This window comes from Triturus cristatus, chromosome 10 (assembly GCF_964204655.1).
Source record: "Triturus cristatus chromosome 10, aTriCri1.1, whole genome shotgun sequence".
Lineage (NCBI taxonomy): Eukaryota > Metazoa > Chordata > Amphibia > Caudata > Salamandridae > Triturus > Triturus cristatus.
In genome coordinates, this window is record NC_140593.1 from 1,059,261,620 (window position 1) to 1,059,287,561 (window position 25,942).

Below are 25,942 nucleotides of genomic sequence, written 5' to 3' on the forward strand. Positions count from 1 at the left end.
TGAGGTCAGTGTAGGCTTCATTGAAGCTCCGGGCAGCCCACCCGTCCAGCGCCAAGTTAGCTAGAGATTCTCTCATTGTGGCCAGTCCAGACACAGCCCCTTCCACCCTCCAGGGCACAGGCTTCCTCGCTGTGTAGTTCTGGGTTCAGGAGGAGCGATCTGAAGCTCTCAGTGCTTGAATGTCTGCTGCAATTGTGTAGCGCGCATTCACTTTACAGCTGCAAACTCTGTCCTGCACCTGGTAACCTAACAGTGCTCTGGCCTGTGTCACCCGAGATTCGCTGTGGGTGGGCTGGATCAGCTGGCACCACCACTGTTCCCCGACACTATGCCGATGTGGCCCTTTCTGCCTCGGAGTCCCGGTCAGGACCGAAATGAAAGGCTGCCGGGCACGAGTCCCAGTTGGGATCGAACTGGTGGCACACGGGGCACCGGACACTGAGACAGGGCGTGAGCTGAGCTGTAACAGGCTCTCGGCACGTATGCTCACAACGCTTTAAAATTAAAAAATAATTAGGATTTACCTTACCTGTGAGTAGACTGGCAGAGTGAGCCACGGTACTGCAGACAAGCTCATGAGAGGCTGCAGGCCCCAAACTCGACTCCGGCAACTACGGCCCGGGCAAACTCATTAAGCGGGGCTGCTTGCAAGCACTGGCTGTTAACTCTCTCTCCAGGACTGCAGCGGCAGAAGGTTCAACTCTCTGGTCCAGACTCCACTGACCACAGCACCTTGATGAGTCAAGGCTGCAGCACGCACCATACAGGCCGGCAGTGCGAGCAGCGGTGCGCTCCACACCGGTGTTAATCGGCAGAGAGTTTGGGCTGGAAGACAGCCTGGCACGCGGCGCAGCGGTCAGCCCGGAAATTAATTAATTAATGCAGCCAGGCTGGCAAGCGTGTGAGGCTGCACATGTAACATTGTAGCACTGCAGCCAGCACTCTCAGTGACTCACTCAACCAGAGCTGAGGAGAGCACAATAATTTAACTGTTTATGAGCCACACTTCCAGAGCTGCTGGCGGCAAGTCTGGAGCAGCAGAGCCGGTGCGCTAGCACCAGCGCGGTAGGCAGTTTCAGTGGCATTAAAAATGCGTGACAAAGCATTTCAGTGCGGTGATGCGGAACACCACACTGAAATGCGTTAGTTTCACACGTGATGCGTGATACTTGGCAGGACTGGGTACCAGGTCAACGCAATCCTTTCTGCTTTTGAAGCAGCCGCCGCGAGCAACCATTGCAGTGAGGCAACAGTGCACGCATCTTTGACGCGGTGTATAGCCGCAAAAACATACAATGGCTGCCAAGGTTTCAGATTGCTATATGTGAAATTTTCATAAATTCTGTGCAATTTTGAGTGACATTCAACAACTATGAGTGACACCATCTCGTGAGCAAAAATCAAGCAATGAAGATGAGGGAGACCTATACATATTAGAAATTACACCTATTTGAGCAGCCAGAAACTCTAAGATCTCAAACCGCTGCAAAGCACCAGTGATGCTGGGAAATTCCATTTGTAGCTGGCTGTGCATGAGGCCGATATTGTACAGAAGCAGTGCTCCTACCAGCCCACCCACTCCTTTAGTGGTTATCAATGCTGCTGGCCTCAGTCTGAGCCCCTCGTCAGCTTCAGTGCTCCCAGATCCCACGTATCTCCAGCGTGCTCATCAGGCGGTTATGCCTATTTTTTCGTGCATTTTCATATAGCATGTCGTGATTCCTCCCCAGCCTTACAGGCCTGTATGCTTCCCTGCGCCATATCGTGTCTTTGTGGTTGCAGGCCCACGGGCACTGCAAGTAGGTGGGTAGGCTCTGGTGCTGTTAGTGTTAGGGGATGCACTCCGGGCGCGCCCCAGCCCTAGAATGCGTTGCAGGACATTGTGGTGAGAGCGGTCCCCAGGCGGCACCCGCTAGCAGCTTCAATTTAAGTTGGGCCTAGGGCAGTGAGGGAATAGTGCGGCCCTCCGGCCATCTCAGGTCTCATCCTCCGGGTTTGCACACTGCACTGCAGCCATGTCAGAAGTCTTGCGCAAGTACAGCTGCCAGTCAGAAGTAGGCTAAACGTCAAAGGCTGCTGCATTAGTCCAGGGGGCAGGGAGATTCACATGTGCCAGCATGCAGGGTGGTAGGGGCGCCATAGAAATGCAGCCATGCGCAATAAGTTTGCTACCATTAGCAAGAAATTAGATGGGGAAGCAATACTTTATTGCCTGCAGGGGCGGCATTCCATAGTTTCATTCAGCATAGAAGCGCTACGGCTTAACTACCGAGCCAAGCGCTATACCTAAAATGCGTGACTTTCCATTTCAGTGCGGTGATGTGGGTCACCACACTGAAATGCGTTAGTCCCACGCCTGATGCGTGGCACTTGGCAGGCATGCACATAAATGATGCTGTTAATGTCGGTATCTATCGCACTGTGATTGACTGCTGAGCCCGTCGTTTGCTCCTTAGCGCTGCGAAGTGCCCATGGAGCTATGTTTAATGTGATGCTCCTGTTACTGAGATCTTCGTGTAACATCCAGCGCGCTGTGTTTTTAAACTTGCTGTACTCTTTTGAGTAAAGCGCAGTGCGGGGCATATTGTGTGCTTTAGTTTAAGTATTCATGTTAATCACAGCCCCTTCACGAGCTGTGATTAACATGAATACTTAAATAAAAGCACACAATATGCCCCGCACCGTGCTTTACTCAAAAGAGTACAGCAAGTTTAAAAACACATTGTGTTCTTTCAATTTATTCTGAAAGTACACGCTGTGTTTTTAAACTGGCTATACTTGTTTGTTTTGTTAGTAAAGCGCAGTGCAGGGCACATTGTGTGCTTTTGTCTAAGCATTCATGTTAATCACAGCTCATGAAGGGGCTATGATTAACATGAATACAGCAGTGAACAATCAAGGTTATGGCAGAACGGAGCAGAGAAAGGTGGCGTTTCTGACTTAGTAAAATCTTATGATGGTACCACCATTGGCGCCTTGTGCTTTTCTTAACCTGAAGTGTACAACATGTCTGTGTAGTCAATTCATGTCATGGCGTGTTTATCCAATTTGCAAACCTGCTTTAAGACCCTTAATGAGGCGCTGTATGTGTGAAAATGTATCATCTTTTCACTTTTTTAAGTAAACGTTTAGTGACATTTGGCGCTGCACACACACGCGTGGTCTAGTTCCTGGCGCACATAGCCATGGTTGCAGCGCACAGAGACCCTCCACTGCCACACACAGAAGAAAAAAATTAGAGGGAACATTGTGGGAAGTAATTTAATTATATTAAATTAATGGATTATTTTTTATTTATTAATTTATATATTTAATTGAGTTGCTATAGTGTTAAATGTTTAAAGTAATTTATTATTAATAATTTGTTGTTAATTATTAATAACTAATTGCTAATTAATTATGGTAATTGTGTAATTAATTTTAGGTGTGTGTTTGGTGTTTATATGTGTAAAGGGTGGGAAGTAATTTATTTGTAATTGAATTAATAATTGGCTGTTAATTAATTATAATTAATGAATTGGTAATCAATCATGGCAATTGTGAAATTCATTTGAGGTTTGTGTTTTGGGGTTTATAGGGATAAAGGGTATTAAGAAGTTTATTTTTGGAATAATAAATATTTGTTAATTGATATGAATTAAATTAGTTAAAAATGTATTATGGCAATTGTGTAATTACTTTTAGGTGCGTGTTGTGGTGTTTATAGGGGAAAAGGGTGGGAAGTAAGTTGTGTTTATTTAATTAATATATAGTTGTTAATTATTTGATATTTATTTTGGGTAATTGGTTATTTGTGTGTGTGTTGTTTTTACTTTTAAAGGGGTAAAGGGTGGGTATTAAATACATTTTAATTGCTTATAATTAGTTGTTAATAGTAATAGTTTTTAATTTAAAAGTAAGTTTTAATTGTGTTTTATTATTTTATAGTTTAATGTAAGTGTGTGGTGTGGACATTATAGTGTTAAAGTGTGTGTAGTTAATGTTTATTCATTTTTTATTAATAATATTTTGTAATTGATTATTAATTATGTTAATTATGGAAGTATTGTTCTTTAAATGTTTAAGTGTGTTGTTATTGGTGTGGTGTTATAGGGTAGAAAATAAAACAAAAATTATGTATTAATTGATGTGTTTGTAAATATTTTCTAGTTAACAAGAACTTTTTTTAATGTATTTATTTTATATAATATTTGTAGGAATTTGTTATATGTAAATAATATAATAATATGCTTTCTTTTTAAATATTTAACACCATTGATTTTTAATTCTTAAAATATTTATTTTTATATATTTTCCTATTTTTTAAATTTTAATTTTATTCAAATGTTGGAGTGTGAATAGTCATTTTTGCCTCTCCGCTATCCAACACTTTCCCTACAGTTTCAGTCACTGAAGTGGGAATAGTAATTTGTACCTCTCCGCTATCCAACACTAACCCTACTGTTGCACTCACTGGAGTTGGAATAGCAAATGGATTCCCTCCACTATCCAACACTTATCGTACTGTTGCACTCACTGGAGTGGGAATAGTTATTTTTACCCTTCCGGTATCCAACACTTTCCCTACTGTTGCACTGACTGTATTGTGAAATGTAAGTTTAAATATTTTTTAATAGTTTAACGTTTTAACTTATTATAGAATTGTTTTTTTATTTTAAATTATTGATATATATATATATATTTATTTTTTATATAATCTTAAACTTTTAACATAAATTAAAAATAATAGTTTATTAATTGTTTTAAAGTAAATCTATATGTATAAATAATTATGTACGATTAATTACAGGATACTCCGCATACCATGCCAGAGTCAGGAACATTCTGTTTAAAAATTGGAAAATTTTGAAGGGAGACCCTGTAATAGGTCAAGGCATACCACGTGCCCCACTTATATCCTTCAGGAGGGTGAAATCAATGAGGAGAGAACTGGCGCAAAATATGCCCCAAATAAGAGGAGGATCTGACTGGCTGAAAGCCAAGAAGGGTGTGTTCAAATGCACTAAGTGCAAAGCGTGCAGACACGGTCGTAACACCACCACCATCCAGTCACCCCTCAGATCCAATCCCATTGTAATCAGAGGCACATATAATTGCAAAAGCGACTTCGCTGTATATGTGTTAGAATACACCTGCCAAAAGAGGTATGTGGGTAGCACAATTCACAAAGTTCATGTACGTATCCTACAGCACCTCAGAGCCATTGCCAATAACGATCAGAGTTACCCAGTGGCTAGGCATATCAATCAATACCATCAGGGAAATGCAGAAGAACTAGTCCATTAGTCATTGATTGTATTAAAAAAAAAAGCCCGGGGAAGGTAAAAGACAACTTCAATTACGAAGATTAGAGCCTCAATACATACGTATGTTAAACACCAAGATGTCCCTGGGACTGAACTCAGATGAGGAATTAACAGTACATCTTTACTGACTGTATCTCTCTCCCATAGACAGGGTGCTAGGCACACCGTAGTTAGATTTTTAGTTTTATTATTTACTTTATCACATGTCTTTAGTTTCGTAGACTCACAGCACACATGTCAAAATGTATTTGTTACGTTAGGGTGATCTCATGTTTTGCAGGGATGTACGCAATGTTATTGGTGCATTTATAGGTCTTTCATTTTGTCTTACAGTGCTATAAGGGAGTTATCTTGCAAGAATGTGAAATAGTGGTATTTTGCCCACTAGGGCCGTGTGAACAGGCATGCTAAGGGGTCTATTAGGAAGGTGATCAGAAAATCTCCCCGACCGCCATGGTAGCGGGAAAAGACCGCCCGCAAGGACCGCGGCATAACCGTTGGTCCAATTAGGATGCTTTGCAGTCGAAATTCGACCGCGGCGGTCGGATTCTGGCGATTAACATTGCGGCGGTTGCTGCTGCCAGCAGCACAGCCGCAGTGTGAAAAGGAGCATGTCATGCTTGTCACTGCACTGCGTGGCAGGCACTGCACATGCCTGCCACCTGGTACAGGAACATGTAGGGTGTACCATGGGTACCCCCCCAGTGCACCCACACATCCCCCCAACACATTACATTGGGGGCCCGCAATGGGCCCCCGAAGACATTCTCTGCATGCCTTTCCATAGCGGTTCCACCACCACGGCAAGGCTGGCGACCGCCGGCATCATAATCGTGCCGGCGGTGCTTGACCCTGATCCGCAACAATAGTAGCGGTCCAGCTCCGCCCACCAGGCAAGCGGGCGGACTGCGACCAGCGGAAAAGTGGCAGGCAAAAAAACACAGCGCGGCGGTCACGATCGCGATGCTAATTGGACCGGCGGTTTTCCGGGTTTCAATGGCGGGCCGCCCGCCATCCTAATAGACCCCTAAGTGTGATAACTCACTTGAGATGGTATATATATTTTAGCTTAAAATCCATTTATTGGTATTTTACTGATGCAAATGTGTAAATCATATATTGATATGTATACACTTTGTCACAAAAGGACAGCGCGCCTTGCAACCTAATAATGTACATTGGTTTAACTTTTGTTTTGTATCATAGACACTTGTCCAACCCATACTTTGCGTAACCTCTGCGTCACCTGCACCACAGGGTATTAATCGAAAATGATGTTACCCTATATATTCTTCAGAGAGACTGATTATAGGTCTCACATTTATTGTTTCTGTTTGTTCTGCGATTTATGTCACTTTTATGTTTATTTTTTGAAGAGTTGGACTCTATGTCCATGCGGCATCAGTGTTGCTATGACAATTTACTTTGTGAAAAGCATTTACCGGCCAAGTACGATGGCGCCCATTATGTGATCAAGACGGCTTGACCGTCGAAAAACGTCAAGGTTCTTTCAGAAAACTAAATTTGGTTGTTCTAAGCCCACAGTGTGAGCACCTGTTTACGCAGAAGGAAACAGGATTGGTATTTAAATAAAGTCGATATTTTATACATCTATATTTTTTACATCAATATTTTTAGTCAATATTTTTGTACTTACCTGTTTAAGTATGAGAGTCGATATTTGTGTAATCTATTTTTCACTCGATATTTTTTACATCGATATTTATGACATTGATGTTGTGTCAGTGAACCTAATCTAAGACATCTTTTGGAATTTCCGAATATAGCTATTTAAAGAGAGGTTGTACTCCATATTTGGGCCTCCACATTTAGTCTGCCGGTTTTCTGTAGAGATGAAAAAGACTACCCACTCCACTCCAACTTGCAGTGATAACTTCCAGATCCCATTAATCTTGAGATACTCTTCGCAAATTTTGACTCTCACTGTGGAACTCTTAGAAATAAACAGGCAAGTGTGTGTGTCACCTGAAAATGATAAAGAATACTTTTTTGCAACTGAGATGACCTTGACTTGGTTCCAAGCTGTGCCTGATGTGGTCAAGTTCTGAATGTCCAGCCTACTTGAAATTCTACAAGGAAGGTTCAGTCGACAGGCCTTCTGTAGGTATGTATTAAGGCCAGAAAGACTGTCTCAATGAGAATGCATTTTATGGCAAGACCGGAGGCCAACATTATACAATCCTCTTTATTGCGCCACCCACAGCAGCATCATCAAAGAACATAGAACAACAAAGATCTTAGAACATTCACAAAGAGCCAGAACCTCCATGACTCTTCCTTCTTTTTTGCTGCTGTCTTTGCTCTTAACCTTTTGGGGTTGTATGAGTTTATGTGGAATGTATGAGAATATTTGTGAGCTGTTATATATATATATCTATAAATATATATATATTTCTGTGCCGAATAAAAGAAAGCAAATATGTCACAGGTTACCTCTGAGCCATAATGACCGTGGAACAGAACATTTTCACTTACAAACCAGGGCCTATTGAAATCCAGTCTATATTCTTTCGTTGCCTGTTAGTTTAGGATAATAATACGTCTGTAAAATACATTTCCTTGACAGTTATTCTTGGAAATGTGCCTACAAGCTCGAAAGCAGCTTGACTGATAGTGTCACTTGTATTGCTACATATCCTCTTGCTTTCACTCGAATTACTCTCACATCATAAAGGAAGAGATTCTTTAAGTGGCTTACGCGCAATTTTCCTTTCAGAATTATACACAAATTTCTGCATGGACTGTATTTAATATTCTGAATGCACGGATGTTAGACTGAGAGCATATTTTCCTTACAGACGTAAAATGCATCTTTCACACACTTATTTCTATTTATATTGAGCTACACAAATAGCTGTATAATGAGGTCATGGACCTCTTTTAAAATCTCTCTCTGCCACGAAGTTGTAGGGTGAACTGCCTCAGCGGACTTGAATACTCAATAATGTTTGAAACCGTATTTTATCCATATGCGTCAAATGAAAATTGAGTATACACTACACTATGTCGGATTCTCTACCTACAGGAATAACCAAGGCATGAACAATCATGTCCAGTAAGGGATAACTCTTTACTATATGGGATAATAAGAGGGTGATGAATGCTTGTGCTTTTGAGGGGCAGTTTCCGTTCATTCTGACTCCTCCAAATCTTATGTAAAGACCTTCCTTCATTCACTTAAGCGAGTGAGAATGGCGTAAGAGGCTTGGCTGCACCAATCGGTAATTCCTGTTTCCTCTTCAGAACAGAACATAATGAGGACCTCTTTGATTGATGGAACAGCGGTTCTCCCAAATGATGGTAACTAGATTGAGCTGCAAGGCATGGGAAGCTCCATGGTACCACACACCTTACATATCCATAGCATAGCTGCAAAGGAAAGGGTGATGGCAGCCATGGGAATACACCGAACACACTTAGGCAAAGGTGGCTGCTGCTGGCCCTTCGCTGAACTGATGAGGAATTAAATCATCAACTTGGGGGAGCGCCTCACAAAACTGGACAATGTTGACATGCAGGGATCCTAGCAGTAGTATGGCCATCTGTCTGCTAAACACAGTGTTAAGGAATCTACAGGAAGAACGGGTTGCATGCTATCGGCTGCGACTCCCCTGCTAAGGTGGAGATGCGTCGTCCTTTTCAGCAGTGCAAAAGAGGAAAAATAAAATGATAATAACACAATGTTATCATTTTATTTTTCAGTGCGAGCTAGGTTAGGGTGGGGTGGTGCTGGGCTCTCAGAGTAGGGGAGGAGGAAATATGTGTACTTAAGTGCGCATGACGGTTTGGTCAGCCGTCTTGGGCTGGGCAAACGAGCACTTAAGATGTTCTCCGCCTGGCTGAGGCCGCTCAGACCAATCATGATGCTGCAGTCATGCTGGTGACAGCAGCATTGTGATTGGCTTATGGGATACTCTGTGCTTCCTGCTTCCGGGAGTCAGGAAGAGAAGTAGAGGAGAGAGCCGTGCAGAAGTAAGTGTTATTTATTTTTTTCATCCCACCCATCCCCGCATCCCCCGTTCCGTACCAGCCACCACTGCATGGCGTACTTCTCTGGACTGGCACCTTCGCCAGCAGCTAGGCATGGCGAGATAGGTGAATCAATAGCCGTCTCAACAGTAAACGTCCAGTGGCGGTGCCTCCATTGGGGGCGTTGCCCCACTAAGGCCATGGCCCCAAATTCTTCGTTCTATTTCTCCGACGCTAATTCCAATCAGGACTCCAGTCCTGATTGGAATTAGAGTCTCTGCATCGGAGAAGTATAACGAGGGACGCTGGGTTGGGGGGCGGGGCTGCGGCAGCACTCAGGGAGTTGAGTGACAGGCCAGCAGCCCAGTTGCAGTCCCAGCAATAGTACGCATGTTCATTTTTGGGCTGATCATTTTTACAATAAGCCCGAACATGCGCACTCTAGGCTGCACATTAGGTGACCGAGGGTTTGAGCCGCAGCCCCCCGGTCTCCTAATGGGCAGGGAATATCCCTGCCCTCAATCAATCCTCACAGCACTGCTGGAGCAGCGTCAGTAGAGGGGTTGGCACTGCAGTGACGTTGCGGCTGTTTCTGTTGGCTCCTGGGTCTCACGCTCTTCAATAGTCGTGCAGAGGTGGCGCGGACCGGTAAGTTTTCATTCTTTTATTATATTATTTTAATCTTCCCCCGCCCCCCGCAAGTATATTTGTGTTTATTTAAGCCTGGATGTATTTTAGTCTTTGCAAATCAGTGCCCATATTGCTTCTGTTGTTGGTCTGCATGTATGGCACCAGCATGTCTTTGTGCACGGATACTAGTTATAAGAGTTTTGATAAGCATCAACATGCCTGTCCGTATTTTTGCTGTTTGTCCAACAATATTTACTCGAGTCCCTAGCTGCACCCACCTCCAATGAGTTGTGAGATTTAACGGAAAGCAAACATGAGAGTACCCGGAGAAAAAGCATTCCGTGTGGGTGTCGTGATGTGAATATTTGAGCTGTGTGTGCTGAGGGGTACTGTGTGATAGTTGGTGCATTGCTTGTGTGGGTATGTTGAGGGTATGTGGAAGTGGAAGTATTCGGAGCTAGTGATGTGTTTGGAGGCCGTTGTGTGCATGTATGTGGAGAGACGGGTTTAGTGTGTGTGTGTGTGCGTACGACTACGCGCCCAAGAGAACTTGGCATGTTACTGCAGAGTAGATCATGCTTGTACCTGAGCTAGATTTAACAACGGGATCTCCTGCAGGGTTCAATGAGGTGTCGTGTGCATGTGTGCAGGAGTGACGATTCGAATACCCCTGTGTCTCTATAAATTACATTTTCGGCAGATTATACCATTCTCAGGCCTTGGAGATCATTATATATCGTGGGCAGGATGCACAAGTCACAAAGGATTGATTTCCAGAATTCTTTGGTGCTGGTACTGAGACTACCATATGACTCCCTGTTTGGTTCACCGACCGGACACCAACCATATTCCACAGGCACTCTCAGTGAGTTCCATACAGCCGATTTTTTCATGTGGCTCTGTTGGGTACTTTCAACGGGCCGTCCATGCCTATACACTTCCTAGGCTGAGAAGCTGTGGCCTAACGACCAGAGATGGCAACTTTAAAGCTGGAGAGCTGGTTGCCAGTCTCTGCGTCGGCTTGGCATCTTGTGATTCTGGTCAAATCTTTTGAACTCCTGTGGCGACAAAAAATTAACCTATCCGTGGCCCAACAATTTTGAAGCTGTAAAAATGTGTAAACTAAACAGGTGAGGCTGCACAAGTGTTCCCTGATTTGCTTGTGAGTGCAACTAGCGGGGTTGGTGCTGTATCTGTGGCATTGTGGTGTTGATACGCATGTGTTGTTTGAGGTGGTGGCATTGGTTTGGGACACAGTTTCTATGTTTCATCGTGCTCAGCGCTTGAATTGGACAGGTACTGAGTACCTGCACCTCTTTAATTTGAAAGGGAGCATACAACACTCCTCAGTGGCAAACAGATAGGGAGAATAAGCACTTCTTTATTTTTTATTTTACGCACTGGTTATGTACTGTTAGTGTTTGTGTAGTGCACACGGGACACGTGCAGTGCTTAATGTGCTATGTAGAACTCAGAACTGGAGGAGCTGGGTAAAACTGGGGGCGCTGGGGAAAACCAGAGAAAACAACATACAATAGGTGCAGTCTAGAGACACTAATAATGCTGTGATATACAGTGCCGCACATCAGACTTCTAAGTGTATACGCAGTTTAGGACCTGCTGATTGCAGGCCTCTGTGTGTATTTAGTGGGTGTGGGGTGGACATGTGCCTCGTGGGTGCGGGGAGGACATGTGCTGCTTTGCTACAGGGCTTCTCGTGCAGTAAGTCTTGTTCGGAGAGTTTATTTGGCATACAACTGGAAACCAAGCTGCACATTAAAGGACAGAATTTGTAGCGTGGGTACAAAATGCGAGGAGTTTGCGTGAGAGCGAAGTAAATGGTTAAAGTTTGCTACTCGTGCCTGCCTCTGTAGCTATGAAGCATGTGTGGACTTGTAACCGGAGAGGATTGGCTAGGCATACAGCGAGACATGACTTGCAAATTAATATAAGATAGGAGACGGCAGCTGGGAGTGGGGTGGGATCGAACCTGGCAGATGCGGGGGCTGAAAGTTCAAGCATGGAAAAAAGGTGAGCAGTTGAGTATGGTACCTATGATGTTTATTAACCTTCTTGCTTTCTCAAATTTGCTTGAAAATGCACCATTTTCCCACTCTTCTTTCAAAATTTTCTCTGACCCCCCTTTAAGTTGTTTGGGCTTGCTTGCTCGCTCCGCTCGCTAGCCGCGGTGCACTCAAACACAAATTTTACGCCTCACCACTTTCAAATGTCACCAGCCGCCACTGCCACAGTCCTTTTAAGGACAAGGCCTGCAATCATAAAGAGATCTGAAGCACTGTCAAATAGAGAGTGAGAGTGGAATGAATTACCCACGACCTTCATATCACTAATATATTGCACATGAGAAAATATGCCTTAAAGCATCGAATGACTAGGGTAACACACCACTGACAATCAAAGGAAACAAGCATTGGCATAGCCAATAGGTCTCGCCTTTGGGACCTTATAAGTGTTTAGCAATGCAACAGTTGATGTTGTTACACCAAGGATATTGTGCTGCATAACTAAATACTTATAAGGTCCCAAAAGCGAGACCTATTGGCTATGCCAATGCTTGTTTTCTTTACGCTTAAGAACTGAACCTGCTGCTTCCGTCACAAATGCTGCTGCATATGAATGTTATTACCTAATACAGGATGTGAAGCCGACGACGGAGGGACTCTCTCTCTCGACGCTGAGCGTCGTCTAGACGACGGCGGAGCTGTGTCCAATCTCGACGTCGAAGGTCTGCGAGACGACGGCGGAGGGGTATTCTTCGCCCTCGACGCCAAACGCCATCGAGACGACGACGGAGACCTCATCCTCGACGGCGATCGTCGCCGAGTTGACGACGGCGGAGGAGTCTTCGCTCTCGACGTCGATCGCTGATGGGACTGCGATGACAGCAGTGAGCCTGCCCTCGACGCCGAACGTCGTGCCGACGACGGCGGGGGGTCTTCGCTCCTCGACACCGATCGTCGCCAGCTGGACGACGGCGGAGGGGTGACACTCCTCGACGCCGATTGTCGCAGAGTTGATGACGGCGGAGGGTCTCTGCTCCTCGACGTCGATCGTCGCCGGGTTGACGACGGCGGAGGGGTCTTGTCCCTCGACGCCGATCGTCGCCGGGTTGACGACGTACCTTTTCTCGACGGCGAGCCTGCTGTCGAAGGTCTTTTCTTAGATAAATGACCCACCTGAAGATCTTGTCTCAGCGCCGAGCCAGACGCTGAAGCAGAAGAACACGAGGACTTGCTTCTAGAAGGCGTTCTAGACCTCTTGGAGCCCTTCCTTACCAGAGACCTTCCTCTAGATGATTTATCTGCCAGGCCATACAGGCAAATTCTTTCCCTGTCCTTTAAGGTTCTTCTGGACAGGTTCTGGCAGTGAGGGCAGGTCTTAGGCTCATGATCCTCAGGTAGACAAAGAATACAGACCTCATGAGAATCTATTTTGGCCTTCTTTTTACCACAAGAAGGGCAAGAGTCAAAAAGAGATGGCATTTTAAGTTGTTAAAAAATGCCCAAACCTGTCAGAAAAAGACAGCTTCTTACTTCAAAAGATGAAAGACGTTGAAGTAAGGAATAAAAGTTGTGAAAAGTGAAAAGATTTTCTGACAAAAAGCAGAAAAGAGTGGAGCTGTGTTGCCAGGATCCTTCCTGAAGGAGCCGGAAACAACAACTGCCCTAACTGTCACCCCTGAGGCATGATGGGAAGCTGGGGGTTTAGGAGTGCCTTAAAGGCAAGGTGTCAGTTTATCGCTATGCAGCTACAGGTTAGCTTTTCAGTCTTTTTAGACTGGGTATTTGCAATGCAGCCTGGGAGCTTCCTATGCTTTCAGTGATTTATGAGAATTCCTTACAGCATGATTCAGCTCTGGTGTTTATTAGGCTGCAATTGCTTATTTTTATATATTTATATGTATATATATATATATGGATATATATGTGTGGGGCACATATAGTGTTTCCGGGGTCCCGCGCATGGGCGGGAATATTCTAATGCATATGACTATTGATGAGGATCCCCTGGAAGAGAATGTAAATTCTGTGGCACAATGAAAATGAATAAAATTGGTTAAGAAAATAACACGGGATATATGGTTCATAAAAAATGGCAGGAAAATAATGAAGTAAACAGATATGGTGGAAGTGATTAGACACTACACAATAATATAACGGAAGGAGACCTAGTGACTGTACAAAACAGAAACACAAGAAGATAGTTAATCTTTGTTTAAAAACAATAACAAATCAGGAAACTAAGAGTCTCTGCTGTTGCCAAAAGTCACAGCTTACTTTTGAGGCTTTTGCCACCTGGAACACTTTGAGCACTTTTTCTTGTGTGTGTGTTGTGCTTGCTTTGCACCTAGTCATTATGCAGAGTTGACGTGAGAGGAGAGGCTGAGGAAGTTATCTTTTAAATTTTTCCATGGAATCAAGACTACCCCGGCTTGAAGGTGCACGTTTTCCTCTTCGGATTCTGCATGGGACTCCACATTAGCTTTGTCTCATGCTGGCATTATCAGTTACCTGGCTCCCTACCCCTGCAGCTACTCGACGCCCTCCGCCTGTTTTTTCCTGCAGGTTGGCCTTGTTATACACAGCGCCCTGTAAAGGCGTGGTTGGCACAGGGTTGGAAATAGATACTGCTGTGCCGATTTAATATTTAAGGCCAGTGCAGTCTAAGGGAATCCTGCACCTGCTGTAGCTGGGTTAGTGTAAACAGACTCCGGAAAGGCCCGCTGGTAGCAGTTGGTCGCCATGGAACTCCTTCCTTTCTTGTAATTTTATGCGATGTGCTGCAAAATTGTGTGTGCCCCAAAAAGCAGAGCATCAAGAGGCTAGAATAAAACAGACTCCTTTACACGCTGTAAACACTGCCTGGGATGAATCTAATACTACATAGTCTCAGAGTTGTGCCATTCCTGTATTGTCTTACCCTCGACCTTAATTTATTTGTATATTTATTTACTGATTATAGTGCTTTTATCCAAATCATTTGACTAACTACTTTAACGGTACACATGAAAGGAGAGATGCATAAAGCGGTGGTGAAATAGGAATAATTCTTAACGTTTTTTTAAAAACTTGATCGTACAGAAAGTGGAAGCTCTTTCCATAAATTGGAGCCAATAGTGCAAGAGAACAGAAATGACACATACATGGAGGATATGGCGCAGTGAGAAGACAAAGTGGCAGAAAACAAAGGCACGCGGCGAGACGGCAACAAGGAGATGAGTAAGCAGCATGGAAAGGGTAGAGATGCACACAGCGAGAAAGCAAAACGAAAACTGGGAGAAGGTTTGGGGGGTGAGCACAGAAGCACACGGCAAGACAAAACAACCTGAAGACCGGAGTCGATGGCAAAGAAGCACAGACAGAGCAACACGGAGAAGGGAGTACATAAGCACACAGTGAGACAGAGCAAAGTGGAGATGGATGGGAGAAGCACATGAAGAGGCAGAGCTACAGGGAGACGTGGGGAGGCCTATAAGCACATGAAGAAGATAGTTGGAGAATACACACACTCTCGTAGAGTGCTTCTCTAAAGAGGTCAAGCATTGGCCGCGCGTAATGTAATGTAATGAACAGCCATCTTTATAGAGGAGAAGAGGATGTACAGTGACATTGGTTTTAATTTATTGTGAATGATTTTGGGAATGGAATTCTGTCATATTTGCGTGTGTACTCAAAATTTGCCGACGGAGTATTATGAAACACTTACTAGCCTTCGAGGGCCGATGAATTTACTTTTAAATATTTTTGCTTTCTACTGCCACTGTGTGTGTGTCGCTTGAACTAAAGGAAACGAAAAGTGAGGGAGGGGGAAAAGACGAGGGGACAGACAGTGGGCTTTTCTAACGTGCGCTGTGAAATGGAAAGTGATCGTAATGCACTTCACTTAATGACCCTTGAAAGACAGATGGCGGCTGCGCGTGCACGCTCGCATGAACGCAAGCGCTAGGCCAGCCAAAGCATGGGGTAGCACTTTCAAAACCCCGCTTACTAAATGTCTCACCAGACATTACGCTTAGTCTCAGCCGCAGGAGTGAGTTGTCACGGGGCCATTACCTGGTCTAGGGGTATCTATTGTTGCCTATTCAGGGACATTCGTTGCTGCTAAATTTTATGTGTTCTCTTCGTTGCTGCTACCTCACTGATTGAATCTTTTACTGTGTCTTACTGTGTTTTTATTCGCACTTCCATCCGCACACCCGCATTTAAAACAACAGAATTCACTCACCTGCCGCTTGAGCAGGACTTTTCTTCTCTGTCCTCCAAGTCACGAGCGCCATCTTGGATCGGTCTAGATCCATATTCCTGAGCGCCATCTTGCATCACGCATCCACGCTTTCAGACGGGGAGACTATAAAATTAGAAGTAATGCAAGCGCGCAGCTGTTCTTGACATTACGCTTAGTCTCAGCCGCAGGAGTGAGTTGTCACGGGGCCATTACCTGGTCTAGGGGTATCTATTGTTGCCTATTCAGGGACATTCGTTGCTACTAAATTTTATGTGTTCTCTTCGTTGCTGCTAGCTCACTGATTGAATCTTTTACTGTGTCTTACTGTGTTTTTATTCGCACTTCCATCCGCACACCCGCATTTAAAACAACAGAATTCACTCACCTGCCGCTTGAGCAGGACTTTTCTTCTCTGTCCTCCAAGTCACGAGCGCCATCTTGGATCGGTCTAGATCCATATTCCTGAGCGCCATTTTGCATCACGCATCCACGCTCTCAGACGGGGAGACTATAAAATTAGAAGTAATGCAAGCGCGCAGCTGTTCTTGACATTACGCTTAGTCTCAGCCGCAGGAGTGAGTTGTCACGGGGCCATTACCTGGTCTAGGGGTATCTATTGTTGCCTATTCAGGGACATTCGTTGCTGCTAAATTTTATGTGTTCTCTTCGTTGCTGCTAGCTCACTGATTGAATCTTTTACTGTGTCTTACTGTGTTTTTATTCGCACTTCCATCCGCACACCCGCATTCAAAACAACAGAATTCACTCACCTGCCGCTTGAGCAGGACTTTTCTTCTCTGTCCTCCAAGTCACGAGCGCCATCTTGGATCGGTCTAGATCCATATTCCTGTGCGCCATCTTGCATCACGCATCCACGCTCTCAGACGGGGAGACTATAAAATTAGAAGTAATGCAAGCGCGCAGCGCGCGCGCGCAGCGGGCGCGCCTTAGGCGCGCCAGAGGCAAGCCCGTCTGCGCCCGTCCGCGACCGGACTCGGCCCAGGGCCATAACCTCTGGTCCGTCAGTGCGTTATTCTTCTCTGGCCATTCCGATCGACATTGCATCATTCGGCCTCTCTCTACTGTAGTGGGTGTCACCCCCACCCCCTGTCCTGGGTGTCAATTTCAACTTCCGCAACCTTGCACTCCTGGCTCCTCAGTCTCCTCTGCCTCAGACCCCCCTAGCAACATATCTTCTCATGAATTGCACATAACTCAATCCCATGGCTGTCGAGCAGCGCTCATTAATACGCGCTCCCTTTCATGTCACAGTTTACCGATCAGCGAATTTATTCTCGCCCATGATCTTGACCTCCTTTTTGCCACTGAAACCTGGGGAGACGCTGGGTCAGGACCGGACTTTTGCCTGGAAACCCCTGAGGGCTACAGTGTTGCTAGGCATGATAGACATACAGGAAGAGGTCGCGGACTTGCTATCATTTATAAAAATCTGTACCGCACTACACTTGATCCCATACAGTCCACTAACTGTGAAGCAGCCACCTTTACTATTAATATCAACCATAAACAAGCCCTCAAGGGAATCCTGCTATATCGACCGCCTGGGCCCCGAAATTCCTTTCTTGCTACACTTTCTGATTTCAATGACTTTATCATAAGTTCGCCGGAGTATATGTTATTAGGAGATTTTAACTTCCCTCTGGAAGAACAGGATAACCATGAAACAACTCAACTTACTGCTGATCTCCTTACTCTAGGACTTCAACAATTGGTGAAGGGAACTACACACCAGGCAGGGCACACACTAGATGGTCTGTTTACTAGCAACCCAGACATCTCTGTACTGGATATTCTTCCTCTTACCTGGTCAGATCACAGGGCCGTTATTTTTGGAATCCACACCCGGCACGCTAACCCTCCCCATTCCAGGCCACGAACTAGGTTAGGGACCCGCGCCTGGAAAAATGCGGATATCCATCAGATGGCAGATATCCTGACACTATCCTCTCCTTTGGGGATAGTCAATTCTGTTCTCTCAGCCTCCAATTTCCAAGACTGGATCCGGAACGCTGCTGATCAGGTGGCTCCGGAGAAGTCTACACGACCTAACAGAATATCCCCATCGGCGGTCTGGTTTACCGAAGAGCTTAGGCTCCACCGACAACACTGCAGGAACTTAGAAAGGCGCTGGAGGAAATTTTACTGCCCCATAGCCAAGCAGTCCTATAAAGACGCCCTTACAATATATAAAAAAGCTATCATTGCCCGAAAAACTGCATTCTTCTCGGCTCAAATCGAAAATGCTAACAATTCTGCTAGAGAATTGTTTTCAGTGGTCACCACTCTGTCCACCCCCTCCACGGGACCTGGGGTTGAGCCTTCTCAGTCTCTATGTAATGCTCTGTCCAGCTTTTTCAATACTAAGGTGGCAGATATATATTCATCTTTTGCAGGGAACGTGGGGACAAGAGCCGGAGTCTGCAGTGATGAAGAACCAGCCACTGATTATGATTCCCTCTCCTTCTTTGCTCCCACTACGCAAGATCAAATCAGCAGACTTATTTCCACTACCAAGTCTGGCTCCCCTTTAGACCCCTGCCCTCCTTCAGTAATGGCTAACCTCAGTGAGGTGATCTCATATCCACTCATGAAAATCTGTAACACCGCATTCCAAACTGGCCGCTATCCAGATCCTTGGAAGAAGGCCGTGATTAAACCCCTTCTGAAGAAACCCTCCCTGGACCCCACAGCTCTGGCCAGCTATAGACCTATAGCCTGTCTCCCTTTTCCTGCCAAAATATGCGAATCTCTGATGAATAAACAACTCTCAGACTTCATCGATACCTACCAACTTCTCGATGAAACGCAGTTTGGCTTTAGGAAAGGTCATGGAACAGAGACCGCTTTAATAAAAGCCTCAGATGAGATCAGAGCCATTATGGACCAGGGAGGTGCGGCTGTCCTGATCCTCCTGGATTTGTCCGCAGCCTTTGACACGGTCGACCATGCTATTCTGGTCGATCGTGTCACAGCTCTGGGGATGAACGGTATGGCTAGAGATCTCATTTCATCTTTTCTCGCCAACCGCACCCAGACAGTGAAGTTGGGTAATTTTTATTCTCCTGTCTAGTCCCACATGGCTCCTCGCTAAGTCCAATGCTATTTAATATCTATGTAATGGAACTAGCGAGAGTAATAAAGGCCCATGGGCTGCGACTTACATCATACGCAGACGACACCCAACTGGTTATGGCAATCCACAAGGATGGCCCAGTGGTTGCAGCTAATTTTCAAAGGGCCATGCTTGCTGTCAGTACCTGGATGTCCTCCAACTGTCTGAGGCTTAACTCGGACAAAACCGAGGTTATGACCTTCGGTAAACTCTCCCCGGATTGGTCCTCTGCCTGGTGGCCTAACCAGCTGGGCTCTCCACCTGTCCCAGTTGAAAAGGCCAGAAACCTGGGAGTTATTTTCGACAGCAAGCTCTCATTCAACCTTCATGTCAACAAGGTTGTGTCATCTGCGTTCTTTATTCTAAAGAAAATTAGGAAAATACTGCCTTACCTTCCCACCTCAGCTGGGAAGACCCTGGTCTCCACCCTTGTGTTTTCCAAAATCGATTACGGGAATGCCCTCTTCTTAAATACCCAGAAACGCGTTCTATCTAAGCTGCAGTCCATTCAGAATGCGGCTGCAAGAATTCTTCTTGACATCCCCCGCCGCCAGCCAATCTCCCCAGCCATTCGTCACCTACACTGGCTAAGAGTAGAGAGCTGTATTAAATTCAAGGCCCTCTGCATTGCCTATAAGGCAGTGCATGGCGTTGGCCCAATGTTTCTGACTGAAGCGTTCCAGTTGTATAGTCCTAAGAGACAGCTGAGATCCGCCAACATCTGCCTGCTTCCAGTACCTTGTACAAGAACGGCAACCTGGGGAGACAGACGATTCCTGGTTCCACTCCCAAGCTCTGGAACCTTTTGCCATTCGTCATAAAAACTGCCCCAATCTGATAAGCTTTCGTAGGCTCTTAAAGACATGGCTGTTTAACCAGTGATCCTGCGGCTCAGTCTCTCCTTTTGTCACCTGCGCCGAGACACCTCCGGGTATTTGTTTGCGCAATAAAAATTTCGAAAATAAATAAGTAAGAGCAGCGCATGCATGCGCTGGCTCAGGCGAGACCTAAAACTAGTGATAGTTAACATTTTGTGGAAACAGAAACTGTTAAAAAATGTATGTGCATTCCTCTTCTTTTAATGGAAAGAGATACGTTGAAAAGTAAAGGGCAGTTAGGTTTTGAGCTGGGCACAGGATAAATGTTTTCTTTTGTGATTATGTGAGTGAAATGTATACCACACAAGCAAAGTTTTGCACAGTTTAACAGTATACTTTTGTAACTTAATGTGAAAAAAAAATTCATAGAAACATTTTCATGCACATTGTTTTGTGGGGGAGAGCATTTTATAACTTAAAGAGGGCTCCTATGCTCTAGTATCCATTTGGCATAGTTAGTGCTTTATAAAGAAACTAAAGCATGCTTTTGAGGATATGCAAAAAGATGACAGCGCATTGCAGTTATTTGTCTGAGCTCTCAAAACGGAATAAGCACCTGTAACAAACAAGATGCTAAGAAATGGATGGCATATACATAAACCTAGCCAAATGCTCTAAGTAAGAGTTCGAACAACTACATGGAGACAAATATTTCAGAGTGTCTTTTTTCTAATTCTAACATTGGTGGGGCATTTCAAGTCCAGTAGATGTAAAGGTGTACTGCTCAATGTCAAATTCAAGTGAACTGAGACCATGGCCTACAAGATGCATTGAAGGACATTTCAGTGAAACGTATATAGGCAGCAATGTTCTGGTCTTACAGAGAGATATTCTACAACAGACCAGCCACAAAATTGGGTGATACCTTGTTATATTAAGATAAAGTTGCAGAGCCAGAAGTATTACAAAAGGGGCTGAGAAAGTGTACTCAGGCATATTCCTTGTAAGTTGAAGATGGTACAGGAATTACCACAATCTGCAGCACTCACTATGACAGTTCCGTGCCTGGTGGTTGTATCTGGTTGAGGTGTCAGGTAAAATCGAGAAGGAGAACCAACATACCCAAGTTATGAAACGTATCTATAACTTAATAATTTGGTTAGGGCTTTTTATAAAGTAGATAGTCATTTCAAAGGATTAAATGTCCGAACGAGAGGAAAAGGAGAGTGATGTTTTTGTTCATGGGCAGCGGCGCCTCTTCATGGGCAAGCCTTCAGTGGGCCCATGGCCCTTGAACCTTTAGAAACAGGTGGAATTCGAGGCATTTTCAGAACTTCATAAAGGGCCAAATTACGGTGCAGGTTGTATGAGTGTCTGACTGGCATTGTATCGGAAACGGGGCTGCCCGACAAGTAGCAGCAATCACGATTCCCAAATGACGACGTGACCGCCTTCACAGCAGCCGGAAAGTGTATGTCTTCTATTGTGGTTTGTGTTGCGGGCTGCAGCATAATCTGCAATAGGAAAACAACAATTTAGAAACATCCCTGCATCGTGTGGTAGGCCCACGGGGCCCATAGCAGAGGCCACGGAGGGATAGGGGCCCTGCTAGGGGCCCCCAAAGTCCGTTTCCGAAAGCCTTTGGACCGCCATTGAGAGGCCGTCTGAAAGGGGCATTGTAATCCCTATGGTGGTGCCTGAGCAGGCACTGCCACTATTGTAGAATATTACAATCCAACTGTCGGTTGGACGGGCTCCTTGAGCCCGTCGAAGCCCTTGAGCCCGTCAGAAGCATCGGTCGGTCCCTCTACCCCCTGCTTCCAATCGCCCGCATCATAATGCGGTGGTTGGACCGCGGGACCAAATGTCGAGTGACCGCAACCAGCGACCTACCGATTGCGATCCAACCAACATCGTAATGAGCCCCAATGTCTTCAAGTCTGCTCTGAGGAGGGAGGTAGGTCTTTTGGGTGAATCTTTTAGTTTGGAGGTATGACCCCTACCCCCCCCCACACCCCCCCCCCAAAAAAAATCATTTGTGCTTAGTTTAGGGGATGGCAAGCTAGGTCTAGATTTCCTTTGCTCAGTTTCTAAAGTGCCATCTTTCAAGGATCTGTGTGACCCACATCAGTGGGAAGCACATTTGTTCTCACTCTCTCAATGGTACCGCAGTGCTTTATGTACCTCTATACTCTGCAGTCTACTACGCCTTCTATAATCAGCAGTTGTACTGCTCTGCTCATTACCTCCAGTGTCAGCTATCCCTGCTTCCCTCAAGGATGCACGACAAGGTGCACCCTCTATGAGCTACGCTTCATGTTAAACACTGGCATCTGTATTGCTTTTATGCTCTACTAGTGTGGGTTCCTACCCCAGTTTAAATTTGGTTGAGCTCACTGAGCCAGAAATGTATTACATTCTCATTATGAATTCACAGAGGTATGATACGGTGAGTCAGGACTTAATTACAGTGCATGAAGATAGACAGACAGACAGACAGACAGACAGACAGACAGACAGACAGACAGACAGACAGACAGACAGACAGACAGACAGACAGACAGACAGACAGATAGATAGATAGATAGATAGATAGATAGATAGATAGATAGATAGATAGATAGATAGATAGATAGATAGATAGATAGATAGATAGATAGATAAGGCTGGCACATGCTGTTAAAGTAAACCTAGTTGTCACTAACATAGTTCATCATACTTCCAAATGGTGATTGTACGACTACAGTATAGGAGTAAAACTATAATATCCACTGAGAAGCTTATGGGGCTTAGAATTCCATGGGACAGTCATGCTGGCATGGATGGAATTACCTTTCGATGATGCAGGCGGTAGCTTCATGACTGATGGAAGAAGAGTAAGTCTGCCATTCTCCGGCTGGAAGGACCTGCACCTGTAAGGTGAAGTATCGTATCGGGGAGGACCCGTCGCTGCCAGGAACCCAGTTTAGCTGTAAGCTCCTTGAATGCACCTCAGTCTGTGGTACGGACAGTTCCCTCGGAGGTGCAGGGCGCTCTGAAATAAACAAGAAAATACTTCCATTAAAAGAAAGCTATAGAACTCAACATAAGGCGCTCTGAAATAAAGAAGAAAGTACTGCCGTTAAAACATACTGAAAAAGAGGTGAACATTGCGCTCCACAAGACAGATTGTGCTTACTAAAGGTATACCTTAAAAACATGAGGTAAACTGATTGCACTGCAGAAAAGTTGAATCTATTGAGCAACAGACCAACAATCGCAAATACAGTTGTAGAATGTATGAGGGGCAACATTTTGGAACACAGCCAGTCTCAATCCATCTTTGTATCATCCTCAGATCCATCAATCTGATCCACAGATTAGCTTCCATGACCCACGTTGCCACCCATCCACTGACTTAGCCACCCTTCTTATACCCTACTACCCTATTGATTAGTATTCCTCCTTTGATCATTCTACCATTGATCTGCCGTCTACGAAGCTACCTCTATAATCCAACGTTTTGAGCAACTATTCATCTTTAAATTTACAATTCTCTACAAATTCAGCCCAATGTGTTGAACCTTTTTCGTAGTCTTTAATCATTAGTCCAGCTGCCTATTAATTTTCCTTGCATCTAACAACTTTTTTCTGTCCCTGAATCCTTCATTCGTTCTCCATCCGGGAGTCCATCCATCCGTCTTTCACCAGTTTGTCCATTTGTCTACCATTCTATCCAATTCCCGGGATACTGCCCACAATAACAAAAAAATGCCAAGTTCTGCCTTTGATCCAAAGTAAAGGGGCACATCCAGTGCAGACGAAAAAGAGTTCTCAAAGGTCAGTTCTGCAATGAAGATAATCACCAGCGGTAGGCGTTCTATAATGTGTATTTGTTTGAGGACATCACCTGAGGTTGTGAGATCTATTCCGACACCATTCATCTGATGTTCCGTTTAAGGTATTTAAAGTACCTTTGCCATACACTAGTGAGAATCAGAGGATGAATGTCACCACAGCGAAAAAGAGCCACGTCTCGATCTGTGCTCATATGTATTCTCAGCGGTTTGCTTCCGAGGTGAATATTGTACACTCATTCATATTCTATCAACCTTCCTGACTGCTTGCCATCATTGGTTGCATTATTCTATTGATCGATCTGTCTACTTTGCATTTTATTTGTTCTCGCATATTTCATTCTATCTGTAGCCAGTCCGAATGTCATCACACAAAGCAGCTAAATCGAAAAACATTGAACAAATAGTGTTGAAAGATTATTTCTGAATTCAATGTTTTCTGTCATGCAAAAGCGAACACCGTGCAAAAACATGACGGTTACCCTGCCCCTCCTCAAAACACTGATATTTTTGCCTGGCGTGTTTTCCTGTCTCACACTGTAACCTACATTGTATTATTGCTGTCTGTGTTCATCTTTTATTCTCTACAACAATCAGTTTGTTCAGCCAAGTATCAGTCATTTTTATGATCTAGCTTGATAGCGCCGTTGTAGCCAGGCAATTACGTGAACATCACTAGAGAGGGGCTTTGGCTCCACCCACATGTTAGGAGCTAGGAGTAAATGTTTTGATGCACAAGTTACTACTTGTGTAACAATATATCTGTAAGAGACATTAGTTAGTGATAGATTCCTTACCTTAGAATATCCCCAGGCGTCAGACTGGATCCAGAAAGTTTTGCTAGCAGTACCACTGCGCGTCAGTTGGTGGCATCGTGCGGCTCCGAGTCCCTCGCTGGCGTCGTAAGCGCCGAGATGATGTCACAGAGACTACTTAGGCACCACCCATGCGCGCTACCATCCAGTCTCCAGGGTCGAGGACAGCAAGGACCTGAGCCAGAGTCAGCATTTTGAACTTCTCCTTCCGGAGGAAGAGATTGACGTTCCGGAGGTCCAAGATGGGGCGCAGACCCCTTAGTCCTTCTTGGGGACCAGAAAGTAGTGGGAATAACAACCACTCCCTACTTCCGGCCCAGGAACGCACTCAACGGCCCCCTTGGCCAAGAGGGGCGTAACTTCCTGCTGGAGAAATACCAAGTGATCCCCGACAAGCGGTGGCACCGAGGTGGCATGGCTGGAGGGGAGGACTGAAAGGGAAGGGAGTAACCCCTGCGGATGATCTGCAACACCCACTTGTCCGGTATGATATCGCGCCAATGGGGGAGGTGGTGGCGGATCCTGCCACCCACCGGCGTGGGGTGTTCCACTCCACAAAGCTCGGATTAGGAAGGTTTGGAGGTAGAAGCAGCGGGGGCGGAGATGGACTGACCCCCACGCTGATATCCAGAGCCGCCCCTGCGGAAGCCGCGTCCGTGCTGAGGCTGGTTCTGCTCAGGCTTGCTGAAGAAACACGCCTGGGCGCCTCTGTCGTGGCCATGAACGGAACGAAAACCAGGAGTGGCCGGGCTCTTTGCGGAAAGACCCAAGGACTTGGGCGTGGCGCGCAAATTCTTAAAACGCTCCAGTGCACTGTCGGCCTTATCGCCAAACAGGCGAGTGCCATCAAAGGGCATGTCCATGAGCGAGCTTCGGACATCGGGCGAGAACCCAGTAGATCGCAACAAGGCACGGCGACGAAGCGCCACAGTCGTAGAAATCGCCCTATCCAGAGAGTCTGCGGTGTCCAAACCACACCGAATGGCGAACTTAGCTGAATCCTTACATTCAGCAACAGCTTGGGACAGCACAGTGTGGGTCTCCTCAGGACACTGAGGCAACACCTGTGCAACTGTATCCCACACCGCTTGGGACTAGCGGCCCAATAAGCTGGAGGAAGCGATTGACGTTCCGGAGGTCCAAGATGGGGCACAGGCCCCCTTTGTCC

General features: G+C 45.4%; 1 protein-coding gene across 2 annotated transcripts in view; it reads right to left on the reverse strand.

The window, feature by feature from the left end:
- Positions 1 to 25,942, reverse strand: part of SDK1 (sidekick cell adhesion molecule 1) — a 2,285,003-nt gene that overhangs the window by 309,226 nt on the left and 1,949,835 nt on the right. For both annotated transcript variants that reach the window (XM_085629198.1, XM_085629197.1), the window contains one exon: positions 22,956 to 23,157. In XM_085629198.1, the coding sequence (XP_085485324.1) occupies positions 22,956 to 23,157 (202 nt within the window). The remainder of the gene's footprint in view (positions 1 to 22,955; positions 23,158 to 25,942) is intronic.